At 43.3% G+C, this 20,275-nt stretch overlaps 1 protein-coding gene across 6 annotated transcripts in view; it reads left to right on the top strand.

Annotated features, from left to right (window-relative positions):
• EHBP1 (EH domain binding protein 1) overlaps positions 1 to 20,275 on the top strand; it is a 341,780-nt gene that overhangs the window by 79,096 nt on the left and 242,409 nt on the right. For 3 of the 6 annotated variants that reach the window (XM_078784231.1, XM_078784229.1, XM_078784230.1), the window contains exons 3-4: positions 4,772 to 4,829; positions 7,077 to 7,133. In XM_078784231.1, coding sequence (XP_078640357.1) covers positions 4,772 to 4,829; positions 7,077 to 7,133 — 115 coding nt within the window. The remainder of the gene's footprint in view (positions 1 to 4,771; positions 4,830 to 7,076; positions 7,134 to 20,275) is intronic. The other 3 variants (XM_078784234.1, XM_078784232.1, XM_078784233.1) reach the window with 1 other exon arrangement.

Below are 20,275 nucleotides of genomic sequence, written 5' to 3'. Positions count from 1 at the left end.
TGCTAATTCACCCCAGATCCACTTTTTTGACATTCCAACTTCTTTCCTGGAAGTCCTTGCAGTGTCCATGTGTTTTATACTTCTCCCTTCTCCCCCCAAGCCCTCTCCCTCCCACAGATCTCTCGATGTCCCTGCTCTCAAATGTGTTTGTGTCCTTCCCCCTCTCTCCCTATCTTGTCTACCGCTCCCCTTCTTATATGTTTTATGTGTGGGTTTGACTTGTTGTGTGATTAATGTTAGCTCTTTAACGAGCCTCGATCTTGTAAACAACAACAACAAAAATCCTACTGTGAAGCATGGTGGTGGCAGCATCATGTTATGGTGATGTTTCTCATCAGCAGGGACTGGGGCACTTGTCAGGATAGAAGGGAAAATGGATGGAACAAAATACAGAAAAATTCTAGAGGAAAACCTGCTGCCCTCTGCAAGAAAGCTGAAATTGGGACGGAAGTTCAACTTTCACAGAATGACAACGACCCGAAGAACACAGCCAAAGCTCCACTGGAGTGACAAAGGAGTAAAAAGATAAGTGTCTTTGAGTGTGGCCCAGTCAAAATCTGTGGAATGACTTGAAGATTTCTGTCCATCAACGCTCTCCACGCAACTTGACTCAGATTGAACAGTTTTGTCCAGAAGAATGAGCAAATATTGCCCAATAATTGTGTGCAAAGTTGGTAGAGACCTATTCCAACAGCCTTACAGCTGTAATTGTTGTCAAAGGTGCTTCCACCAAGTATTAACTCAGGAGGGTGGACACTGGACATTTATCCAACCAAGATATTCTAGTTTTGTATTTTTAATTAATTTTATGAGATTTGTAGCATTTGTTTTTCACTTGAAAGATGTGGGTTACTATGTGTAAACTAGAACGGCACTCAGTAGAGAGCATACCTCCACCTGGTGAACAGTTTACGTTTTGTATCCTACTGATAGGCCGGATATGGATTCGGACCTGAAATAAATTCTAATCGGCTTGTTCTTGTCACCTAACCAACTCGTCCACCAATTCATAATTCACAACTCGTCCATAACGTTTTTAAATATCATGTCATGTATCGCTTTTCACCCGATCTCTCAATGGTGAAGAATCACTTAAAAATTAAACAATTCTTGTAGCCGAATCCATATTCAGATCTTCACAAAAATCGAATCGATTAGTCCTTTCCACACACACAACCTGTCCACCAAGTTTCGTCCAAATCCGTTCACAACTTTTTGACATATCCTGCTATATATCATTTTTGGTCATATCACTCAATGGTGAAGAATCACTTTTAAAATTCTAGTAGCCGGATCCGAACCCGGACCTTCACCAAAATCTAATAATTTCGTCCTTGTCACACATTCTCTCTGCCAAATTTCGTCCGAATCCGTCCACAACTTTTTGAGATTTATTTTTCACAAACGGACAGACAAACAAACAGATGGGGGTGAAAATACAACCTCCATCCTCTGGTGGCGGAGGTAATAAAGATGGAAAACGTACACCAATCAGATTCTGTGCAATGTAAACCTCTCAAAATATTGGGATCTCCCATGATGAAGATGAAGCACAAGTTCTGTTGTTCTCACATTGCAGACATGATAGTGATCTTTGTTTTCTATCTTCTATTCTCAAACATTTTTCTCCCTGGTTTCTCGTTCCACTGCCTCTCTCCAGCAACTTCAGGATGTATGCATTCTTCCAGTAACGGCTTTCTGGTTAAACTTCCAAAATCCAGGCTGACTCACCTCAACTTTTTTATTCCTCATTTCTCCCGTCGATGGAATCACCTTCCAGAGGCTGTTCTGTCTCACTCTTCCCTCCAGGACTTCAATCAAGCAGTGTACTGTACTACCATGTATTGTCATCCCCAATTTTGGGCAATGATGTTTATTACCCCCATTAACATTTCCTACCTCAACCATTTTACTTGCTAGTTTCAGTGTTTCCTCCCATTCTCCCTCTTGCTTTCCTGTTCATTCATTCATTCTCTTCACGTTTGTTCCACTGTCAGTTCTACCATGCTCTTCCATGAGCCTCGCTCATATAAAAAAACAAAAAACGCAAATAGGGAACATGACTACACAACAGGGTAGTTTTTACCCTCGCCAGAGGAGAGGGTGTTGCATTTGAGTCCGTTTGTTTGTCTGTTTGTCTGTCTGTCTGTCTGTTTGTCCGCACAGAGTAAATATAATTTTCTCTGCAACTGTTGGTCCGATTGACAGGAAATTTTCACCATAGGTGCAACTCCACCTGTATAATTTTTTAATGCTAATTATGACGTCATAGGTCACGTGGTTCGGCCGCCATCTTAGAAAAACCGAAAAACTTTGCACCTCTATATCTCCGAAAGCGCTAAATAGAGGAAATCGAGACATGGCTCATTGTGAACTCTCCACGGGGAATAAAATATGTTAATGATGATGTCATAGGTTTCTCCATTATGATGTCATACTTCGACAAGTGCAAAACTTCATCCTATCAAGATGAAATTTCTTGAGCGTCATCTATGCATAAATTGGTGGAGAAAAAAAATTAATGATGACGTCATCGGTCATGTGGTTCGGCTGGTAAAACCGAAAACATTTGCACCTCTATATCTCCGAAAGCGCTGCATAGAAAAAATTGAGACATGGCTCATTGTAAAGAGCTCTCCATGGGGAATAAAATTTGTTAATGATGATGTCATAGGTGCCTCCATTATGACATCATAATTCGACAAGTACAAAACTTCATCCGATCAAGATGAAATTTCTTGATCATAATCTAGGAGTAAATTAGTTTAGAAAAATATAATGATGACGTCATCGGTCACGTGGTTCGTCCGCCATATTTGTCTTAACACAAAAGCCTTAAAAACCACTGAAAATACATCCTGGCAAGGGTTTGCAATCTCTGATTGCTCTTTCTTGTTTGTTATTGTAGAACGTTAGCGCTCTGGTGAATAATTTTTTGAATGATGATCGTGATAATATATGAATTAAATATTTTTCTTCTTTCGTAGAAGCAATGGCTGCGGGTAGCATCCTTTTCTGGATGCGTGGCTGTACTGCTGATACAATGACCTCTGTAGGGTAGCATGGGAATTTAGAATTTGGCTAGGGTACCGCCAACGACTTGCCTATTCATCATGAAGGAAACTGTGGGATCTTTACCGTGTACTAACTAATGCCTGCAGACAGGCCGCTTAATTTAACATCAACCCAAGAGATGGTACACAAACAGATACCATGCCCAACATGCAAAACGCAAGATGACAGTTTATAGCTGGGAAATATTCAAACCCAGGCAAGACAGCTCAGGGGCAAATATGCATACCTGTAGGCTATCTTGCCAGCGATTGTTTAAATGAGGAAATATGTACATCTTTATTTATCTGCTGCTTTCAAATTTGTTTTAAATATTTTTACATTTGGGGTTGACGTTCATGAAATAGCTCCACGACAGTTCAATTCAATTCAAATTCATTTCAAAGAAACATTTATTTCCATCGTTGCCAAAGTAAAGTCAAACAAAAATATACAAAAGTAATACTTCAGAACTTAAACAACTCAGAAGGATACAATCAATATAATATATAGGGAAGAAAATATGGAGGCTTATTCAGAAGCCAAGGCTTGTATTGATATGCCTATGGACCTACAATATAAATGACAAACGATAAATTAGATTAAGATACCGAATGGTAGAAAATGAAGGAAAAATAGTCAAAACAAAACAGTGAAGCCTCCTTTGTAATTTTTTTCAACAAACTGAACATTTTTCATTTGAAATTGCTGAACAAACCATCTGCCAAGAGAGCCCTTGGTGTTTGAGCACAATACAAACAATGAGACACTTAAAAAATAGTACTACTGGACATGTAACTTATCTGGGCCCTGGCCTAATGTTGTAACCCACATTTGGTAGCAATCTGACTCGTGTGTCTGAAGATCAAGATTTTTGAAGGAATTTACCAAGTCTGCCATTTTTACACACTTCCGGTCATGTAACTGGAACGAACTTTGCCATCCCGGCCCCGGTACCAGTCTGGAGCGGAACCTTGCTGCCAAATTTAAGCTGGATTGGCCCAGCGGTTTGGCTGGAACAGTCGAAATGGCCGACAGATGGACCGATGGACAGACCCTGCACGATAACAATGCCTTATCTGGAATTCCAATTCCAGATAAGCTAAAAATAGATATTTGTGGAATGTGTCAGTAAATGATCAAGATCGTTAAGAAGAGATAAAACTGTGGGAATGAATGATGAGCAGTTCTAGCCACTGTAGAAAACATATCTGACAGCGATGGAGAAACTTAGATGATATAAGATGATGGTGAATTATTGTCTTTAAGGGCTGTACAGAATAGCACAATTGGATGTACCTAGAAATATAATTCTCCAGGTCAGAGACAAAGAGGGACCAAAAAGTGGAGTTGATTGTAAGCTTTGGATTTGGGAAGATTGGTAATTAATCAATCAACATAAGTGACCTGATTTAACTGGACATTGGTCGAATGTCTGCAAAGGCAGAGGACAAAACAACCGCCAATGTGTGTATATTGAGAGACGGTCAGGCCATATGCCTCAGCCTGTTTTTGTTGAAGTTGATAATGCACAGAAATTTTCACTGCGCTGACATCAAGATGCAATTGCAATAAGTCAAAAATGTTTTGGACTTGTATGTCAAACCTCAATGCATTTAATCTTTTGAAAGAGCTTAGCATATGAAATTATTGCAATGACAAATTTTGTTCCATGAGTTATTATTGAAATATAATACTGAATGTTGTGCGTGCCCCATAGGCAACCAGACAAGTTGGTGGTAGTATGGACACGCCGTTCACGAAGGAAGTCATCAAAGGTATGGAATATGTTATCAACCCATTTGTGCTTACTTTCCACTTTGTCTTTATTCTTTAGTTTTTACTTTGTATACCAAACCTAGGTTCATGGTGGCAACAGGAAAAGTAAGAGAATAAACGGACAGGCAAAATAAGAGAGAGCGAGAGAGGGAGGAGAGAGAGGGAGAGGAGAAAAAGGGGGAGAGGTGGAGAGGGAGAGAGGGAGAGAGGGAGGAGAGAGAGGGAGAGAGGTGGAGAGGGAGAGAGAGGGAGGGAGAGGGAGGGGGAGAAAGAGGGAGAGAGAGGGAGAGAGAGAGGAGAAAAAGGGGGAGAGGTGGAGAGGGAGAGAGGGAGAGAGAGAGAGAGAGAGAGAGAGAGATTTTACAAAAATATAAAAATACAAGCCAGTCGGTGAAGATACTATTCAATACAAGCACAATAATCGAAAACACAGAAAAGAAAAAAAAGATAATAACAGGAAAGGAAAGGAATTCAAAACAGTACAATGAACTAGAAAAGAAAAACAACAACAGAAAAGCTGACCACACACTGATTCAATCCAAACAAACCTACAAATATATCATTAATTCATTCTCCTGCACCATACAGATCCCATCAAAACACCAAATGTTCATAAACTCATCAATACATTTCTTTCTTTCAGAAACACAAAATTCAAGTTTGAGTGACAAAAAATGACAAATGACAAATGACAAATGACAATGACAAAAAATGACAAAAACAAAAACAACATATCAAGGCATTAAAAAAGAACAAGACATCACATTGCCCAATCGGCTTTCCTTTCAGTTTTTCCTTCCTCGATAAATAAATTGCCATTTTCGCCGTGGCCATTAAAAACAAAAACAACATATGTACATGTTCTTTCATATTGTTACAGACGTGGCTTGGATGTTATTTACCGAGCGGTTTTATGGTATGACCACGTCTGCACAAGTTACCCGATTGTGCCCGAACGTTGACTAGTCGCGCGATGCTGGCTCAATAAGAAAAAGAAGACACCCGGCTGGATTACAATAACACAATACGACACCAATGTTTCAATTCTCAAGACCTCCGGAGGAGATTATATTCGTACGGAAAGGTCAGATTACAGGGGCTAGAGGTATAATCACAGAAAGACAGGCACTTAGACACACTCTTATATTAACCCCGGACAGACGACAGACAAACGGGACAACGGCTGACTCACACGGGGGTTTGATGGCTAGGAAAGGCAGGATCGATGGCTCCAGGTCCTCCTGGGCTCGGGGCAGGGTACAGTACGGTCCGGTCCGGTCCAAAGATGCGGGGAGGTCTCGTCGCGCTGGGGGTGGCGGTGGCTTCTCTCTCCAAGCTGAGGCGCATCTGACGTCACGTCCGGCGCGGGGCCGCGTATATCCGGCGGGGAGTGACACGCCCTCGGCTCGTTAGCTCCGCCCCAGATGGAATCGGCACGTTGCTTCTCATTGGGTGCGTGGGGGGGTTACTGGCTCCGCCCCTGACGAGGAGCTGACAGCCAGCCCCTTCGGGGTAACGCCGTGGAGCGCATGGTCATGGCGGGTAACCGAGCCGGTGTGAGGACGCACACTCCCCGCCCCTCTGTTGTTGTAGTCGTAGTTGTAGTTGTAATTGTTGTTGTAGTTGTTGTTTGGGGAAGAAGATGGGAGGAGGTATGGGAAAGGTCCTAAACTCACTACTGATGCCATATAATCACATTCTGGTGCAACGAAGAGTCATAATTAATGGAAACGAGGCCTTAACTGACATAGATTAAGAATAACTAGGAAGATGTCCGAAAGTTGTCTACGTGTGGTGCGGTGGACCTGGGCACGACATTTAATGGGGGAATAAGGGGAAGGTCGGCTCTACTGATTGTTATTTACATGCAATGGGACTAGGGAATGGGGGATTGGGGAAAGTTGGGGAGTATTGGAGAAAATAGGGGAATATTTACAAGCGGATATGGAGGCCAAATTCCATATTCGCAACAATATCATTGAAACCAAAAATAAATGATCGCAGAGAAAAAATGATATTCATTTTTACAGCCATGTAATTCAGCCATTGAAATAAAGGCACAAGCCTTGCACAATCAACATACACATGGAACACATCCTCTGTGTAAACACAGAACGGGCAACACGTAGATGTGGGCGCGAAATGACTCACTAATTTATTAGACGGAATGATCCAGTGTATCATTCGCCACTGGAGATCACCTGTCCTTTTGCTTACCAGCTTACTGTATATTGATTCCCATGCAGGCTCAGATGGGAGTCCTTCCGGCATTAGCCCTTTCCACCTGGCCACTCCATTTAACGGTGAGTTCCCAAGCAGAACTGCAAGACATAAACGATACAGGTCTTTACTACTGCATTTCTGAAAAATGTTTTGTCCCTCACTAATTTGGGGCAAGTCTCCGTGACTAGGCTGTACCAATAAACCAGGAAATTTCCAGTCATTGAATGTCACCAAAACTTCCTGGGTCCATCTTAGTCCAAGTTGGAAGCTTTTCTTTACTATTTCCTTTAGGACTCTTCCGATTATTCTGTTTGCCCATATTCCAGTCATATCAGCTATCTCCTGCACCAACTTCCACCCCCAACCAGAATCATGGCGGAGGTCCAACACTTTGATTATGCCTGCTGTAATAAAGTGTTGATAAAAGTCTCAGCTTCTTGGAATTGCAGGAAAAAGCGGGTTGTAAAAAAGGTGTTCTTCCACAAACATGTTTGTAGCATAGGTTTCCTGCTGGCGACTAGTCGAAAGGCTTTGCCAGGCGTTCAGAAGGCTCAGATAGAATGATGGTTGATGAGATGTGTCAACATGTTGGAGTTGGATTAAGAAAAGTTCAAGGCCGTATCCGAGCCCACTTGCTTTCCACAACATGTGATAGGCCAGAAGTCGGCTTGGCAGTCGTTCTTTGCACATCAACTGCTGTATGGTGCACAGCCGAAAAGCCATGATACGACTTTTTATGTCGATCAGTCCCTGGCCACCTTCAGACAAGGGGCTACATATGACATTTGGTAGCAACCAATGGTGACCACTCCAAAAAAAAATCCACCAGTAGCCTCTGCACTGCCTTTAGTAGTGCCCCCGGCGGCTGAAGGCAGATAAACCTATGCCACAGGGAAGAAGCCACCAAATTATTAACCACTAGAACCCTGCCTTTGTAGGAAAGGTGGGGCAGAGCTCGTTTCCACAGTCCCAATCTTTTTTTGACATGCTCAACAATCCCGTCCCAATTTTTGAGGACGCAATGTGGAGATCCCAGGAAAACCCCAAGGTATTTGACTCCGTCTTCCACCTATTTTAACTTTGTTGGTAGATGCACAGGTGGTACCAGCACTCTTCCAGGTGGAATGTTCTTGAGACAGGGAATCCATAAGGCCTTACTCTTGTCCCAGTTACACTTCAAAGAAGAAGCGAGGCAAAAAATATTTAAACATTCAACAAGTGCTGGGATATCACTCTCCTTCTTAACAACCACACAGACATCATCTGCATAAGCCGATAAACTACTGAAGGACTCCCAGGGGATACAGTCACTCCTGAAATATTTTTCATAAATAAAATTAGGAGTGATTCCATTACCAAGGAAAATAATAACCCAGAAACCGGGCATCCTTGTCTCACCCCTCTTTGAACCTGTACCGGAGAACTGAGTTCGTTATTTATTTTAAATAAACTAAATATATTGTTGTACAACAAAGTCACGTAGGCCCTGAAATTGGCACCAAAGCCACATGCTTCTAGCACACGATACAAAAAAAACATGATCCACACTGTCAAAAGCCCTTTCCAAATCCAGGAATATTATCCCAAAATCTTTTTCCAAGCAATCACATTCCATTAAATCTCTGATCAAAAAAATATTATCATAAATAGATCTGTTTGGGATGCAGTAATTCTGATCATGGTGGACTAAATAAGATTACCGTCTTCAACCGACTGGCCAACACTTTTGACAATATTTTGTAGTCCGTACATAATAACGAGACCGGCCGCCAATTCTTTATGTGTCGTAGATCTCCAGTCTTTGGAATCAGCGATACCACTGCTCTTCTGAAGCTTAGTGGGAGTTCTCCAAGCACCAAGGATGATTCCAGGACATTCAATAATTCAGCGCCCAAAAGGTCCCAAAAAGCCAAGAAAAATTCTGCCGGTAGGCCGTCAATCCCAGGAGCTTTCCCCGAGTCCATTTCAGTTAGGGCCTGCGTTAGCTCAGGCAAAGTAATTGTTGAACCCAGGCACTGACGCTCAGTTAGGGATGAAAGGTGAGAAGTTAAAAATTTCATGGTTTGCTCACAAACATTTTGTTTTGCATAAACCTTTGAAAAAAACTCTAATGCACAACCTTACATCTCCAGGGTTGGCAACCATGTTTCCCCTAATGTCTTGTACAGAGAAAAGGGTTTTGGGTGACTTATTTACAAAATCAATTTGGAAGAAAGATTTACTAGGGGTGTCTAATACCTTTAAATTGTTTATTCTTAATCTGATTAACAGGCCTGCTGCTTTCTCCTGAATCAGCTCTCTCAGTTGAGCCTTCTTTTCAACCAATAACCTGTGGTCTCTTCTGTTATTATCTTTAGCCAGTTTACACTCTAACCGTATAATATCAGCTTCTAAACAAGCCATTGTTATATTTTTTACATCAGTTTCATTTGAAACAAACTGCTGACAAAACACTCTAATCTGAGCTTTTGTGTTATCCCACCATAATGCTAAAGAAGAGAAAGAGGGCTTTTTTGAAAGTTGGATGACCCCAAAAAGCACGGAAGGCGTCTTTAAACAAAGCTTCTTCGAGAAGACTGGTATTGAATTTCCAGTATGCACTTTTGCATAAGGGTTGAGGGAAAAAGAGTCCCATGGTAACTAAATGATGATCAGAAAACAAAGACGGAAAATGATTTGGAGAGATAACCGCATTCCTGAACTCTGAGTTTATGTACCAACGGTCAAGTCTAGCGAAGGTCATTCTCCCATTGACACATCGTCCCCAAGTATACTCAGATTTGTTGGGGGTAATGTAGCCTCCATGCATCTAGCACACCCACTGCCGAAAAATAATTTAACAAATCAGTACTACCTTCGGGATGAGGTTCTGCTGTATTTCGGTCTATACTGGGTTTAAAGGTGCAATTAAAGTCACCCCCCCATGCAAATACAATTATTGAGATCTATCGACTGCATGTGTCGAATTAAAGATGAAAAGAAAGCTCTTCGTTCCACATTCTCACTTGGTGCATAAACGTTGAATAGTGTAAACCGAAAATTATTAATGACCAGTTCCAGTGAAATAAACCGGCCTTTAATCACCTCCTGGAAGAGGCATGACTCAGGTACTAGTCCTGGTCTGAGTAAAAAGGCCACGCCAGCAGAAGAAGACAACAAGTTACTAAAAAAACACTGTCCCTTAAAGAGGCGACACCAGTCTTACTCCACATTTTGAATTATATGGGTTTCCTGGAGTAAGAGTACATCAATTTTCTTGAGCTCAAATAAACTTTTCACCTGAACCTGGCGGTTTTGGTTTGCACCTCCGCCGTTCATATTTAAGGTTCCAAAGGTGATTTTTTTCATGGATTATCAAAAGGCTTGAGCGGTTGTTGCGAAATCTCGCTCCCTGCTTTTGTAACAGCCTTTCGAAGCCGATGAAACAGCGACCTTGTTAAATGAAATTCATCCGGCTTCCTAATTATGTCCTTTGCAGCCTGGATGAATGAAATTAAATCAGGAAAATGATCTTTTACAATCACATTTCGCTGTCGGTAGGTGTCATTTAGAAAATAAATAATAAGTTGAGGGGCTATGGATGAATGATACGATGAAGATTGAGACAACTCAGTCATCTCAACTTCATCATCTGAATCTGACAGATCAGAAACAGCTCCACCCGGGTCACATATATCAGTCTGCGCCGTCCCCATTTTGATTCCAGCCAAGTCCGAAGATTTGCTGGAATGTTCTATTGTGGAGTCATCTTCACTCTGGTACCCGGGACATTCAGCAGGAGCTGAAATCTCTGCTTCACCCTCCTGTAGGGAGATGTTCACTGGCTCAGTTGACGAACCAGTGTCATGATTTAGATCTTGCATTGATAAAGAGGAGCTCGGGGCTGAAACATTTACATTCCGCTCGGTCTCAGCATGTAGTGAAGGTCGCGGCTCACTAATGAGCTCACCAACATCTTTAGTCTCACCATCTACTTTTTCTCCCAAGTTTTCGGTGCTGCCCGATAATGTTTGAGAATTAATTAATTCAGGTTTCTTCTCCCTGGTGTCAATACAGCTTGTGGACACCTGAGAAAGACGTTTAGGGGTGTCTTCACCCACACTGTCTTTATCCAACACTACCTTTTTCAAAGTAATGTTGGAGTTACAAGCACCAGGTGCTCTTCGTTTTTTTTGTCACCACAATAGGATCTTCTTCCATCTCCTCACTGCACGTAGCATCTGCCACAACAGGTGGGTTATCCGGGATTATTTAATTATTTACCGAATCAGCGGTGTTGTCGTTTTCACTAACACGAACAGGAGTATTATCCCGACTCCTCGTGTGCGAGGGAGCGGCGGTAGGAACCGTTCGGGTATTTCGGTTTACTTTGTTTTGTACGTTAGAGACCGGGGTGTTATCTCTTTTACAATCAGTGTCACTATGACCTGCTTCACCGCACCTTACACACGATACCTTCGGACAAAACCTTTTCACGTGGCCAAAAGCTCCGCAATGAAAACATGTTAATGAGGCCGATGACGCATACATCTGGTACTCATGGTTGTTCACCTTTACCTTGAACGTGATGTTTAACCCCGTGTCATCGCCTCGATCCGGAAGCACCATATACACCTGCCGTCTGAAGCTCATCACGTGTTTAACACGTTCATCGTGAGACCGGAGCGGAATCATTGTGATTTTCGACACAACTGTTCCGTATCGGGACAAAACGGACATCAGCTGATCGCAGGTTATAAATGGGGGTACATTAGATATTGACGACCCTCATCGACGGAGTGTCCATAGGCGACGCCAAGACAAAGAGACCTGTCTCTGTGGTTAATCCCACACTGACAACATCGTGAACGAATTTTTCATCGGACACAAATACAACAACTTTTTGATTCATTCTCGACGCTGCTCGTACATTCTCACAACCGATTATTTTCCCCACCGACAAAACAATGTCCTCGGTGGAAGTTTCTTCAGGTGGAACACACACAAATGCATGCTTCCTTGTTAAGTTGTCGAACACCTCTAACCGAGAGCGTGTATTCGCCATCCCAGCGAATTAACACCCCCCACTTGTCCGAACCGGACAAGTAGGTACCAAACCGAAATAGATAAAACTAAAATAAATAATAAACGTGCATTATAAGCACAAAAAGGCTTACAAAGCGTCGTTAAAGCCGGTCGGCCACACCCAAAATGGGTCCGCTCTCAATCCTCTCTCTCTCTCTCTCTCTCTCTCTCTCTCTCTCTCTCTCTCTCGCGCCCCCTGCTGGTCGTTTGCATGCTGGTTGTACTGTCATGGCGTCTGCTTGTGGAGGCCTGTGAGTGCTCTGTGTTGTTGCTCCATTCCCCCCCCCCCCCCCCCCGTTTTCCCCCCCTCTGTGTCCTTGTACCTGTTCGTGGAGTCTTCCTGGTGATTCCCATATACGTTGAGACGGGAGAGAGAGCCGGAGAGCACAGGGTGATCGCTGGTAAGGGTTCGCCGTTTTTGGGCGTCGCCCGATCGGTGTTTGCTCCTTCATCTTAAACCTCTATTTCCTTTTTTTCCTTTCGTTTATCCTTCCTTCAGTTTGTTTTGTTGCCTCCCTTTTCCGAAGTTAGGGAAATCGGAGAGGTCTGATTGCTTCCCATTCCCGGAGTTCGGGTAGGGAAGATTGTATTATATATTCACCCTCCCCGAGTTGGGGAGGGGTTGTAAGTGCAGCTGTTCCAGCATGGCAGCTGCACTATCTCGATTTACGGCCTTTCAGAGCCTGACCCGTAAGCACGGGTTCTTTTGTGTACCTCCGGAACGTGAGGTTAGTGTCGAGGACGTTGTCCTCGCAACCGGTCGTGTTGTCGGGATCGACAAGGTTGTTGCCGCTTCGCGGATGAACAAGCGGATCGTTATTTTTTTGTCCGACGTGGATTGTGTCCCACAAATTGTCGAACAGGGTTTGACAATCGATCCAGATTTATTTGTAATGATTTCCCCACTAGATAGCCCAGCGATAAAAGTCGTGATATCAAATTGCCCCCCATTTGTATCCGACGATGTACTAATTAAAGAGTTGTCCCGATACGGTACCATCGTGTCTCGTATCTCCATGATTCCCTTCGGGTCACGAAACAACGATTTAAGGCACGTGGTTTCATTCCGGCGGCAAGTGTTTATGATTTTAAAAAATTCCCAGAAGGATTTAAACCTTATAATAAAATTAAAACATCAACAGAACGAATATACAGTGTACGTGTCCACCAACGTTCTAAAATGTTTTGGCTGCGGACAATTTGGGCATGTTAAGCATGACTGCCCCCGAAAAGAGAATTCTCCACAAGTGCAACCTCCCCTCCGAACCGGGAATAAGCAACCCCCCCACCTTCCCACCACCGGTCCAAACCCTCCCACCACTGACCCAAGCCCTCCCACCACCGACCCAAGCCTTCCCACCACCGAACCAAACCTTCCCACCACCGAACCAAGCCCTCCCGCCGCCGAACCAAGCCCTCCCACCACCGACCCGAACCTTCCCACCATCGACCCAAGCCTTACCACCACTGATCCCAATCTGTCCACCACCGACCCAAACCCTCTTACCACCAATCCAAACCCCCCCGCCGTACCCCCCTCCCCTCCCCTTGAAACAGGGGCCCCTCCCTCTACTGAAGGATCTAATTGCAGCCATCTCCTGTTAACTATAGATCTCACCCCCCAGGCGACATCGTCCAATCACAGCTTGTTGCCTGCTATAACTGATCCTACCTCTCCCGCCGTGGTAGCCGATGGGATCCCCCTCCCGATGATCACGTCCTCCCTCCCCCCCCCCCTCCCCCCAAACCCTTGCAATCTCTTCCCACTAACCAGGACGAGTTTCAATTAGTCTGCCCAAAAGGGAAAAGACATCTGCAAACAACAGATGAAAACGGTCACCTCTTTAAAAAACCTACAACTGAAAACCGACAGGCCCTCCTCTCTGGCCTAGATTTGTCCCTCGTCACAGAAAATCGTTTCTCGGTATTGGAGGACATAGATGTGGATGAATCCTCGCCCTTGTCTACTGACCTAGAAATTGATATGGTTGAACCACAAAAATTAGTACCCCCCCCCTCCCCCCCCCCTCCCCTGAAGATGGCTCATTTCTCTCCCTCCCCGTCCCCCCCCTCTATGGACTATGCCCCATCCGATAACGTGGAGGGATGTGATGACGGTGAGGAGATAAATGATGAAAACCAGTGTGACACACCATCTGAGCCATCTGATATAGATGACTCTGTTAGTGAATGTGGTAGCCTTAAGGAAGAAGAAATCCCTCCAATCCCTCCCTCCGAGATAAAAAGGTTTCTTAAGGACACATTCCGAAAAAGGAATGTTGTAATAGAAACCTTTTTTCCGGAGCTACCTGATTTTATACATTCCGCTAAACTGATGGTAAAACGGCCCCACGTTTTTAATTTCAATTCCTCCCAACGTCACCGTTTAAAGAAGTGGTTGCAAAAAGCTAAGAATGAACTGCTATCAAAAAATTGAGTGGTGGTCACTCCTCCTTATAGCTGTAATGAGTTTTTCCATTTGTAGCCTGAATATTAACGGAGGATGTAGCTCTGTCCGTAAAGTTCAAGTAAGGGATTTTTTATTGCAGAAGAAAGTTGACATTGCCCTCTTACAAGAGACCCATGCCAACGACTGCTGTGTCGCAGAGTGGTGTAGGCTCTTCCCCGGCCTGTCCTTCTTTAGTAACGGTGACTCCCGCAAAGGCGGTGTCGCAATAATTCTTAGCCCCTCCTTTTCGCCTTCATCGCTTAAATTCGACGAAATACACAAGGGATCCCTAGCATCCCTAGAATTCCACTACTATGGAAAATTCTATACTATTTTTAATATCTATGCCCCAAGTACGCCTGTAGCTCGGCGAGTTTTTTTTAATGACCTTGGGACACACCTAACGTCCCTCGACAGTCAAAACGCCCTAAAAAACCAAGACAATCATGTTTGTATTGGTGGAGATTTTAACTGCACCCTCCAACCCCAACTCGACAGGAACAGTGCAGAGCCCCATCCTGCCTCCACAATCCCTCTCACCAAATTTTTAAAACAAATGAATTTGACAGATATATGGCGGGTACAGCACCCATCAATCAGGCAATACACATGGTGTCGATGTATTCAGGGTAATATTGTACTTGCTCGCTTGGACAAGTTTTATATTAATCCTCCACTTGAACGCCTCGTTCTGTCATCCAAAATTTGCCCATCAGGATTCTCGGACCACAGCGCAACATTTCTCAAAATTTCTGCCCCCTGCCCGAAACACAAGAGTGCTTTTTGGAAATTTAATAACAACTTACTTGATGATAGTACCTTTAAGGACATTTTTCCGGAAATTTGGAATATTCTGGTTGCCTCCCAAGGGAATTTCTCAAACCTCAGACAATGGTGGGATAATGCCAAAACGCACATCAGACTGTTCTGCCAACAATATCGTGCGTATGGTGTTCAAGAGGAAAGAAAAACCACAACCTTACTTGAAGATGAAATCCTGGAATTACAGGAACAGCTTCAGGGAACCGCAAGTGTGAGCTACCAGGGAATGAGGCAACAAATCCATGGAAAAACGGCCTTACTGAATTCCATATCCGAAAGGCGAGCACAAAATGCTTTATTGCGCCTGAAGATGAGGTACATACACGACCTTGATGCTCCAACTAAATTCTTCTTCAGCCTTAAAAGGGGGGCCTCTTCGTCAATGATTACACGCTTGCTCCATGATGGGGAACTCCTTTATGAAGATGGCAGAATCAGGGAATGTGCCCGGAAACATTTTAAACAACGGTTTATGCGGCATGACATTAACCAGGATGCAATATCGGAACTTGTTTCTAACCTTCCAACATTGGCGGAGGATCAGAAGCAGCAGTTGGAGGATCCTCTTAGGTTACCTGAGCTCACCGCTGCCTTGAAGGCCTTGGAACCTGATAAAGCTTCTGGACTGGATGGGCTGACAAGTGAATTTTTCCAGTTTTTTTGGGACACCATTGGACCTCACCTACTGCGGGTATTGAATGAATGTTTAGAGGATGGACAACTGCCGTGGAGTTGCCGGAGAGCAGTCACCACCTTAATTCCTAAGAAAGCGGACACTCAACTTATAGAGAACTGGCGTCCTATTTCTGTTTTATGTACGGATTATAAAATTTTAGCCAAAGCCTTGTCTAATCGAATGAAACCTTTTATGAATGTACTAATAGGAGAACATCAATCCTTTTGTATTCCTGGACGTACTATTTTTAATAATATCTTTCTTATCCGTGATACCATTCGGTTTTGTAACAATTTTAATATGAATGTTGGTCTGTTTTTTATTGACCAAGGAAAAGCCTTTGACTGTATTGACCACATGTACCTTTTTAGAGTTTTAGAGAATTTTGGGTTTGGACCTATTTTTATCTCGTACGTTAAACTTTTGTATTGTAATATATCCAGTGTTCTTAAAATTAATCAAGTATTGTGTAGCCCCATTGCTGTACAACGGGGAGTACGGCAAGGTTGCCCGCTATCTGGACTTTTATACTCTCTTGCCATCGAACCTCTTCTGCTCCAATTACGTACGCACATTTCTGGCTTCACTGGATCAATTCTTACCACACCGCTAAAAGTCTCTGCCTATGCAGATGATGTCTGTATTTATATAAAAAATAGTACTGACGTCACTGCGGTGGCTCAGGCACTAAAAACATATTGTCAGGCTTGTTCAGGCCAGGTAAACTGGAAGAAGAGTGAAGCCCTTTGGATAGGACCTGGAGATTGCCCGCCAATTGTCCTACCAGGAGGAGTGAACTGGCAGAAAAGTGGCATTAAATACCTCGGTATTTTCCTCGGAGACAACACCTTTGAGCAGCAGAACTGGGTGGGATTACCAGACAAGGTAATGGCAAAACTGGCCCGCTGGAAAGGACTTCTTTTCCAACTTTCGTACCACGGAAGAACTCTCGTCATTAACAATCTTGTCGCCTCTATGCTATGGCATAAGATGATATGCCTACAACCGCCTGGGAGCCTTCTTATTACACTGCAAAAGAGCATTGTCGACTTTTTCTGGAGCGGGAAACACTGGCTCCAACCCCCCGTGGCATACTTGCCACTCGCTGAAGGTGGCCAAGGTCTTATTGATATCCGCAGCCGGATTATGGTCTTCCGGCTTCATATCGTGCGCCAACTTGTATATGGAGATGAAGCCCTACTCTGGAGGCCTCTGGCTAACTGCATATTACAGCTCACATGCAAGCTGGGTTACGACCGAGAACTTTTCTTGATGAACCCTCATCAAATCGATTCATCCTTGCTGCCCACCTTTTACCAAGGGGTGATGAACGCCTGGCAAGCCCTGTCCTTTTCCCGTGAAATGGCAACATACAACATGGAAATGTTGTTGAACGAGCCCCTATGCTACAACCCCTTCCTGGAAAACAGCTTGAATAATAGGGGACTCGTTCAACGTTTTGTTGATGCCAAGCTGCTGCGAGTGAAAGACCTCATGACAGAGTCTGGGAGCTGCCGGCTGAGTGCTGCCGCTGTGGCACAAAAAACCGGAATAAAATCTGTCAGGATCATCTCTCGGTTCCTTCAAGGGATATCCACAACGTATCGTAATACCTGCGAGGAACTTGGCCCTTCCCCCGAGGAAACAGCGGGTGACTTCCCCAAACTCCTAGTCTTCAGCCCGCCACTTAATCTGTCCCCTGGCCTGAACAGCCCTGATGATACTGCATTATCCCTTCCCGCCTTTCCAAAGAAAACTCTGTACAACGCGTACGTTAAAATTTTATACGCAAAAACATTTTCTGAGCACCCGAGGCTTCGATGGCGGGATGTTTTACCCCCAATACCACCCAATTGCCCCAATTGGCGAAGTTTTTATCTCTTGCCTACTCCAAAGTATGTTGGAGATATTCAATGGAAACTTGAACACTGGATTTTACCTTATAATGTTTTACTGAACCGGTTTTCTACTGCTAACTCTAATCTATGCCCTTTCTGTGCATCCATTGAAACCCTACCGCATATATACCTGGAGTGTGAACGATTGCAACCTCTTTTTACATTCCTTCAGGAACGCTTTGTGAAGCTTGGTTCCCTCTTCAATCACAATGTTTTTATTTATGGTGTTTTAGGACCGTCTTCCCTTAGGAATGTGGTTTTAATGAATTTTTTAATTAGCCAGGCCAAGTTTGCAATTTATAAATCCAGGAAGAAAAAAATGGGAAACGCTTCTGACTCGTCATGTGATGTACTGCTCACCCTTAAGGCTCTTGTAAATGCAAGACTAAAGCTAGAGTACCGGTTTTTTAAAATGAACAAGAATTTAACATGTTTTAAAGAAAAGTGGGTTTTTAATGATGTCATATGCACACTTGATGATGATGACTTGAAAATAACCTTTCCTTGAGACCATTTTATTGTGTTTTGTTTCCTTGTGACTGAACATAACTGATTTTTTGTACTCTTGTAATAAAAGGAAGAAACAGTCAGTCTCTCTCTCTCTCGAAGACAAAGGTGTAGAAAGGATGAAAACAAAACGCCAAAGTACACAGGATGGAAAAGGAGAGGGATGGGAGGGCAGGAGAGGAGAAAATCGCACAAAGGACTCACCACAACACAGAGCAGTTGCTCACAGCGGCCATGACGCCACACCCAAATCGCAACAGCCGACAGGGGGAGAGAGAGAGAGAGAGAGAGAGAGAGAGAGAGAGAGAGAGAGAGAGAGAAAGAGAAAGAGAAAGAGAAAGAGAAAAAAAAAGAGAAAGAGAAAGAGAAAGAGAAAGAGAAAAAAAAAAAGAAAGAGAAAAAAAGAGAAAGAGAAAGAAAGAGACTCACTGTTTCATCTCATATTAGAAAAAATACAAAACACACAAAGAAAGTATGAACAAGAATGCGACACACAACCTGTGACAAAATCCAGTAATGGGTCGATTGGGAAGCGCTCATTTAAAGCACTCTTAAAGGATGAACAGCGCGATTGGGAAACACACATTTAATGCGCTATTAAAAGATTACCTTGACACCTCTTATCCCTACCACCCTCCCCACAGTTATATCAGAACAAGCTGATTCGTCATACTATACGTCATACGGACATACAAAGTTTTTCCAAGATGGCGCCTGTACCACGTGACCTATGATGTCATAATAATCATTAAAATATCCTACAGGAGAAGGCCCTCCTATGGTGAAAATTTTATGTCAATCGGACCAATGGTTGCCGAGAAAATTATTTTTTTAAATGCAGACACGGTACACGTACAGCACAAGGCACACGGCACACGTACGCAACTGAATGCTTAACAGCTCTTTTCGCTTCACGAGCGCAGGGTAACTATGGTACATTATATATGCACGTAAGCTGTATGCATGTTTTTGCTTCATGTATGCACATCGTGTTATTACGGCGTAGCCCATAGGGCAAAGCCATCTGGAACAGTATTTGTCTGTATGTATGTATGTATGTATGTATGTCCCCTCAAACGTATACCAATCAGAGCTGAGGATCTGGTCACATGACAGGGTGATGTGATTACGTCTGATGTCATTACGGTGGCTGACTCTCCACACACCGCCATTTTGATTCATATGCCGTTCAAGCCGAACATATCGTCAAACTTGTCATATATCACAATCGGCATCGGCGTTACATCTCTTCCAACAAAATGCTACGTATCCAACTCTGGTGGGATATAATCTAGATTGCAGTAGATTTTCCCTCAATTTTGTAAGTAAAACTTACCTCACGGACGTCGGGATGCCTCCAAATTTATTTGTTTAATGCTCTAAACAGCATTGATGACTGTTTAAAAAGCTAATGATGTGTGTTTGTGGTTTATAATATTTTACAAGCCCAGCTACACCACTTAGACTTTCGGTCTTGTTTTTTTCTTATTATTTTCGGCACCGAAACATGTCATTATACACCGCCCAAATAAATGAATATTGAACTGAAACTTGGTAGGATTGAATCAGCCTGTCATCCTTGCAATACATGTCGCATTGTAAAGCAATTCTCGTTCTTGTTTTTAATGCCTTTTGGCCAGCAATTTTCAAACAGCTTTTATGGCCTACCTCAGGAAGTACAAACTATCATTGGATCACCGTTTTTTTTATTTTTAAACCTCCATTTAATGGCAGCATCCCTTATCATGATGCGCTCCCTCTGGCAATCCCTCTGAACTACATTAACTGATCGGCTATCAGGGTTTT

Source organism: Myxine glutinosa, chromosome 9 (genome assembly GCF_964187855.1).
Source record: "Myxine glutinosa chromosome 9, kmMyxGlut1.1, whole genome shotgun sequence".
Taxonomy (NCBI): domain Eukaryota; kingdom Metazoa; phylum Chordata; class Myxini; order Myxiniformes; family Myxinidae; genus Myxine; species Myxine glutinosa.
Note: the sequence above shows the minus strand (reverse complement) of the source record. Positions and strands in the feature narration are given on the sequence as shown.